Here is a 7,414-nt window from a genome sequence, read left to right as displayed (position 1 = left end):
CTAAATTACTCGAAGACAACACAATCAAACATTTTACATACCTGTGAGAAAATGCCTTCCGCGAACCCAATGATGGGGGTTTGCTTCACAGTCTTGCAAACTTTTCTGTTCCACTATTTACAACATCCACTCGATTTATCCTCCAACTTTTTTTTAAGGGAATTGCAAAAAAAAAGACATATCTTGGTGCACAGCCCCAAACACATGTTGTTTTTTTTAGTTCAGGTCAGCGGTAGTCGATTTTTCTGCCATCTCACCTTAGCGCCTGTTGTGTACAAACTTTAAGAAAAGGTCTACAGTACTGCTTGTACTGTATCACCATGTCTGAAAATATCAATAAAATCATTTAAAATGGTACAATTCAACAGTGTCCTGATTTTTTATTTATTTTTTATTTTTTTGCGTCTGAATAAATCACACAAGAACAGTCACATGTCCGTTTTATTTCGGCTGGCTTGTGTGCGTTTAAAAATGAACACCAACAAAATAGCTATGATTGGTTAAAAGCACAAAGTTTTCTACACTCTCCATCAGTTAGCCAGAATAAAACACAGTTGAACGCTATCAACATAATAGGTGACAGGTAATAATGAAAAGTATCCGAAAAGGCTACAGAACGCGGCTTGGCCCTTGACCGCAACTCGTTAGAGAAGGAGGAAAAAGAGCTTTTGTGCATTGTGACTGCTGCGGCGATTGCAACAGCAACACAAAAAGGCTTCAGGGCTCAGTGCAGCATTGTGCAAGTGACTTGAGGGGGAAAAACAAGAACTAATTGTGCTGGCATTCTTGCAGTAGGAGCCGTCGTCTGCCTATAGAGGGCAGTGTAACAAAACCTAGAGTCTGCCTCACGCGTAGGAATAATAAGAAGCCCAATAATAAGCCCGTAAGTAGGTTTCGCACGTCTTTGGCTGACATCACAGCAAGTGCTGCAATGTACCCCGATAAGGCAAACAGTGGTGGAAAAGGAGAGTACAAAAATCAGGAAGACTTGCATAATAAAAACCAAGCATTGCCGCTTGTTGATGGGCGGTTTTCACCTTCAGTCAACTCGCAGCAAGGTGCTACACATAGTAACCGGCAGAGACGGCCATTGCAGAAATATGGCGCAAAAAAGCTGAGCTTGCGCACACTGACTAAGCAAAATGAGTGTGTCGTGTGTGTGTGTGTGTGTGTGTGTGTGTGAGTGTGTGAGGTAGGCAAAGATGCTGCGGATCAATAAATTGTGTCAAAACTGCAGAAGAAGGCGTCGGGGCCACGTGACAGTCGCTTGCAATGCAAATTGGGATCAAAGGAATTACTCGCCAATTTCTCTGGAGTATTGGAGAAAAAAATCTAAAAACAAAAAACATTCGCATTCACACGTAAGGACAATTTAGACTCTTCAATGCACCTAACATGTTTTGGGAATGCGGGAGGAAGCCAGATTACTAGGACCCACATTGCTTACCACGTGCACACCATGCCGCCTCCCAAATGTCCATTACTTTATTTCTCATTTTAGTAAATTGGAGGGAACCGGAAGGGGTGTTCCAACTATAGGGGATTACACTCCACGGCCTCCCTGGTAAGGTTATATCAGGGGTTCTGGAGACGAGGGTCCAGAAGTCGAATCTCAGATTCAGGAGCAGCAGTGTGGTTTTCGTCCCGGCCATGGAACAGTGGACCAGCTCTAGACCCTCGGCAGGGTCCTAGTGGGTGCATGGGAGTTCGCCCACCCAGTCCACATGTGTTTTGTGGACTTGGAGAAGGCGTTCGATCATGTCCCTCGGAGGGGGGTGCCTCAGAAGTATGGGGTATCGGAGCGCCTGATATGGGCTGTTTGGTCCCTGGATGACCAGTGTCAGAGTTTGGTCCACGTTCCCGGCAGTATGTTGGATTCGTTTCCGGTGAGGGTTGGACTCTGCCAAGGCTGCCCTTTTTTCACTGATTCTGTTCATTACCCTCAAGGACAGAATTCCTAGGCGCAGCCGAGGTGTTGAGGGGGTCCGGTTTGGCAATGTCAGTATTACGTCTCTGCTTTTTGCAGATGATGTGGTTCTGATGGCTTTATCAAGCCGTGACCTTCAGTTCTCACAGGACCGGAGTGTGACGCGGTTGGGATGAAAATCAGCACCTCCAAATCTGAGACCACAGTCCTCAGTCGGAAAAGGGTGGAGTGCCCTTTCCGGGTCAGGGAGGAGATCCTGCCCCAAGTGGAGGAGTTCAAGTATCTTGGGGTCTTGTTCACAAGTGAGGGAAGAATGGAACGAGAGATCGACAGGCGGATCAGCGCAGCATCTGCAGTCAGATAGACTCTATATCAATCTGTTTTGGTGAAGAAGGAGCTGAGCCGAAAGGCAAATGTCTCGACTTACCGGTCGATCTGCGTTCCTACCCTTACCAATGGTCACGGGCTGTGGGTCGTGACCGAAAAACAAGATCGCGGATACAAGCGGCCAAAATGATTTTCCTCCACAGGGTGTCCGGGCTCTCCCTGGGAGAAGCTCGGTCATCCGGGAGGGGCTCAGAGTTGAGCCGCTGGGAAGAGGGAAGTCTGGGCTTCCCTGCTAAAACTACTGCCCCCGTGACCTGACATCAGATAAGCGCAAGTAAATGGATGGATGGACATTTTAAAATGTATAACTCTCACATCCCAAAAACATGCATGGTGGGTTGATTGAAGACTCTAAATTACCCGTAGGTGTGAATGTGAGTACGAATGGTTGTTTGTTTAAATGTGCCCTGCGATTGGCTGGCGACCGGTTCAGGGTGTATCCCGCCCCCTGCCCGTTGATAGATGGGATAGGCTCAAGAACACCCGCAACCCTAGTGAGGATAAGCGGATCAGAAAATGGATGGATGGATGGATGGAACTTCTGCAGGAAAAATATTTTTAAAACTAAATGGATCAAATTGAGCCTTTTTAAAATTTTAAGAAATTGTGAAAATATATTTTGAAAAGTAAAATGAAAAGCATAAAACTGAACTAACTAAAAATATTTTTGAAATTCTTTTAAATAAACAGGTAAATTTCAACCCTTTAAAGTTAAAAAAAAAAGGCCAAACAATTTTTTTAAATGTAAACAAAATAAGATAAAACTTCTGCTGGAATTTTTTGCATGCAATATGTAAAAGGAGTCATATTGACCTCTTTTAAAGTAAAACAAATAAATAATAATAATTGCAAAAACTATTTTTTAAATGTAAAAAGTAGGCTAACATTTCTGGTTTTAAAATTTAAAACTAAAAGAGGGGAAAATGTTTTTATGTAAAAAAAAAAATAAAAAATAAAAATACAAAAGGCTAAAACTTCCATCCATCCACTTTCCGTACCGCTTATCCTCACTCGGGTCACGGGCGAGCTGGTGCCTCTCCCAGCTGACTTTGAGCTAGAGGCTCAAAGTACAACCTGAACTGGTTGCCAACCAATCGCAGGGGACATACATCGACAAATAATCATTCACACTTAAATTCACACGTATGGGCAATTTAGAGTCATCAGTCAACCTACCATGCATGTTTTTGGAATGTGGGAGGAAACTGGAGTACCCGGTGAAAACCCACGCAGGCGAGGCCGGATTTGAAACCAGGTCCTCAGAACTGTGAGGCAGATGTGCTGACCAGTCGCCCACTGTGCCGCCAGGCTAAGTTCTAGCCGGGAAAAAAAAATCAAAAAATCTCCATCCATCCATCCATTTTCTTCACCGCTTCTCCTCACTCGGGTCGCGGGCCTATTCCAGCTATCTTCGGACGAGAGGCGGGGTACACCCTGAACCGGTCGCCAGCCAATCGCAGGGCACATATAAAGAAACAATCATTCATATATATATATATATATATATTTTTTTTTACCAAACAAAAAGGATAAAATTTCTGCTGGCTATATATTAGTTCTATTCAACACCCAATGTTACGATACAAGTGGCCCACGACCCCCACATTTTTGCGCAGCTTGCTTGGCCTCTACCTATGTGTAAAGAGAGACGCGCGGTGGTGTACTGTATGTAAAACATACAGTACATATGCAGCCTCACAGCCTTGGAGCCCATCGTGTTTGTCCACTTAGTGTAAAGTCATGCAGCTTGTTCCAACTTGGCCCCAAAGTGCTTCATTGCCAGGGTAACAGCTTTTTAAGGGCGTGTACGTGCGGTGAAAAGCAGGTTTTTGCATAGCTTATTTTCAACAAGGCAAGAGTCGGCTATATGTTGCTACTATCCAAAATGTGCTGGATGCCATGTGCCTCTGACACAAACAGGGGATTATATATAATATCTTGTATGTCTACAGACTACAATTTTGGCTTATCGAGGTTCAGTCCACCAGTCTCGTCAATCCTTGGGTGACGCTTGTAGACACGGCGTCCCAGTCACGCTGGTTGGCGCTTACACGACGCCGTTGTGGGGGCGGTCCGGGGCGAAGCAACCGTTGGTCCTGCAGCCGCTCTGCGCCGCCTTGGCCCGGTACACTTCGTTCTGCCGGGCTCTCCAACGCTGGGCCAGCGGCTCCAGGAAGAGCGAGAGCGAGGAGAGCAGGTAGCAGAGCCCCGCCAGGTAGAAGGAGCAGTCGTATGTCTGCATGTAGTCGTACAGGAAGCCTGGCCGTGGAAATAACACACACACACAAACGCATTCAATTGTCCGCAGTTGCAGTTTTATGTGGGGAAAAACTCATTTAAGCCAGTAAAGCAGGGGGTTCTTGTGGCCCACAACAAAAATTTCAAAAATGAATTTCGTCAGCCATCCATCCATTTTATATGGTGCTTGTCAATCACTGTCTAAAATGATAAATAATTGGATGAACCAACATTTCCTTCAATTAATGCATATTCAGCTATTCACAGATTTTTTATTTTTTTTTATTACTTATATTTTGGTGGGGGGGGGCGGAGGGGGAGACTGACCTCCATTTTCGTGGAAAATGCTTATCGCCGTTATATCCCTGCTTATTCAAGAATTTTTGGAGTAAATGTTTTTTTTCAATGCAATTATAATGAGCGTCAATTACGTGCGGATTTTTGCTATTCGCTGTCCTATCCCCCGCGAATGGCAGCGGTCCCCTGTAAAGCTGCCTTGCCTTGCCTTGTCCTCATTAGGGTGAGCTAGAGCTCATCCCAGCTGACTGGGTGAGATGTTGGATACACCCTAGACTGGTCACCAGTAAATGTCGGCACAGACGAGTGTCCCTCGCCATATTGCAAGTCACCTTTCGCGGTCTCACCGTATCGTGGATTATTAAAAGCGTATATAGGGTGATTGAAAAGTAACTCCCTATTTTAAAATACTTATAATTTATTCATATGTTGTAATATTTTTCTAATTTTTTTGGGGTATGTTCCATGATTAAAGGAGCAAGTCTATTCTACCAAACCAACGACTTTGGAAGAACTTGAAGGGCGAATACGAGAAGTTATGTCTTCTATCCTCCTTTTTTTTCCTTGTGAAATCAGTTAATGCGGCTTGAGAAATTGGTGGCTAATGCTGGCACCCATATCGAATTTTAAATAAAACTCCACGCAATACACTTTCGTTTCATGTTCATTTCTTGTAAGAATTATTGTTCAGAAATAAATTACAAGTACTTAAAAATAGGTTGTTACTTTTCAATCACCCTGTATATTTAATTTTATATCACAGATTTTTCACTCCACCCTGGGACCTTACACATTTTTTGCTAATTTAATTAATATAGCCGACAAACACTACTTGGAACGAATTGTAATCCCTCCACAGGTGTTCAAGGATAGACACAGCCGCCGGTGCACTTTCAATTGCTTTCGTGAACAAATGCTAACAAAATAAATACATGTATAACAAACACAATTATACATTAGCTGCACAGCTTCAACTAACGGCAACATGTTCACCACCTAGATTGGCTAACGGGTTAACTAGTTAATAGCCAGTCAACTCTAGACTCTCATTCGCTGACTCCCATGTAACTCAATAGGCTAGGCCCTGCCTTTTAAAGCCACATACACACAAAGTCACAGATACTAACTACAGTGTAGAACATGAGGATGACAATCCCAAGTGGACAAAAATAATACTTGCACCTCACGTGCATATTTTGTATTGGTATGATGTATAAAGCTTTGAAATCCATCCATCCATTTTCTGTACCGTTTATCCTCACCAGGGTCGCGGGCGTGCTGGAACCTACCCCAGCTAACTTCGGGCGAGAGGCGGGGTACACCCTGAACTGGTCGGCAGCCAATTGCAGAGCACATATAAACAAACAACCATTCGCACTCACATTCATACCTATGGGCAATTCGGAGTCTTCAATCAACCTAAAGCTTTAAAATATATATACATAATTATATGGTCTCTCCATCACATATGTTCACATTGCAGGAAGGTCTGACCGTAACCCCCGCGATAAACGAGTGGCTACTGTACACCCCAAAAAACAGAGTGATTTCAAGCAGAGTGTTCCAAATGGATGTCAGGTGTGCTAATTCTTTTCAATTCTTTATCCCTTCTGTATTTTGGCCAATGAATATCAGCGAGCTCTCATTAAGACACTTTGTTGCTAGGCGGAATTCATTGCGCACAATCAATTGGTTGGCATATGCACACCAGCTGCGCCCACTTAGGCTGGTTGACAATAACGCCAAGAAAACAGCACTATTGATAAATAGTCACACCTAAAAGACCAGCCAACATTTGCCCGCATTTCCATCAATACATATGGGGAGACCTGCCCCGTTCTTTAATCGGCCCACTGAGCATTTACATAAAGAACCTGCAATGTTTGGGGTATTCATTTTACCGTTTTGTCCGCCTAAAGTTAGTTAATAAATTTGTTTTAATTAGTTATCTCACTAACTAATTTTATTAAAATGACCAACTAATGACATACAATTAAATTTATTATAAACAATAACGGAATACATTATTATTTTATTATTAAAAACAAACAATTTTATATATCTTACATAGACAACTTTTTTTTCCCTCCTCCAAATAAGCTGGCCAACCGGGCGTGTGAAAACAAGAATGAGCTTCAGGCTTGTCGTCTGTCAAACGGTAGGGTCGTTTTCCTAATGTCGGTTTCTGCTGCAGGGAGATGAAAACAGAGATACGTGCTATTTATGAAGTGCCCTCGAAGGGATCATCCTTTGCATTTCAACCCTGAAATACTCCAGCAGGCGTGAGGGCCCGACTGGTTGGCTCACAACGTGGGAGGTCAACCATTATTAAGCTAAGGAATGAATATACTGTGTGTGTGTGTTTTTACAGTGTGTGTGTGTGTGTGTGTATATATATATATATATATATATATGTGTGTATATATATATATATATATATATATATATATATATATATGTATATATATATATATATATATATATATATATATATATATATATATATGTATATATATATATATACGTATATATATATATATATGTATATATATATATATATATATA

At 42.5% G+C, this 7,414-nt stretch overlaps 1 protein-coding gene across 5 annotated transcripts in view; it reads right to left on the bottom strand.

Annotated features, from left to right (window-relative positions):
• Positions 1–423: 423 nt before the first annotated feature.
• Positions 424–7,414, bottom strand: part of slc16a4 (solute carrier family 16 member 4) — a 50,395-nt gene continuing 43,404 nt past the window's right edge. For 3 of the 5 annotated variants that reach the window (XM_061788399.1, XM_061788412.1, XM_061788420.1), the window contains one exon: positions 424–4,573. In XM_061788399.1, the coding sequence (XP_061644383.1) occupies positions 4,362–4,573 (212 nt within the window). In that variant the 3' untranslated portion in view covers positions 424–4,361. Of the gene's footprint in view, positions 4,574–6,916; positions 7,038–7,414 lie in introns of all 5 variants that reach the window. The other 2 variants (XR_009790592.1, XR_009790590.1) reach the window with 2 other exon arrangements.

This window comes from Phyllopteryx taeniolatus, chromosome 1 (genome assembly GCF_024500385.1).
Source record: "Phyllopteryx taeniolatus isolate TA_2022b chromosome 1, UOR_Ptae_1.2, whole genome shotgun sequence".
NCBI lineage: Eukaryota > Metazoa > Chordata > Actinopteri > Syngnathiformes > Syngnathidae > Phyllopteryx > Phyllopteryx taeniolatus.
The sequence above is the reverse complement of the archived record's forward strand: the minus strand, read 5'-3'. Positions and strand labels throughout refer to the sequence as shown.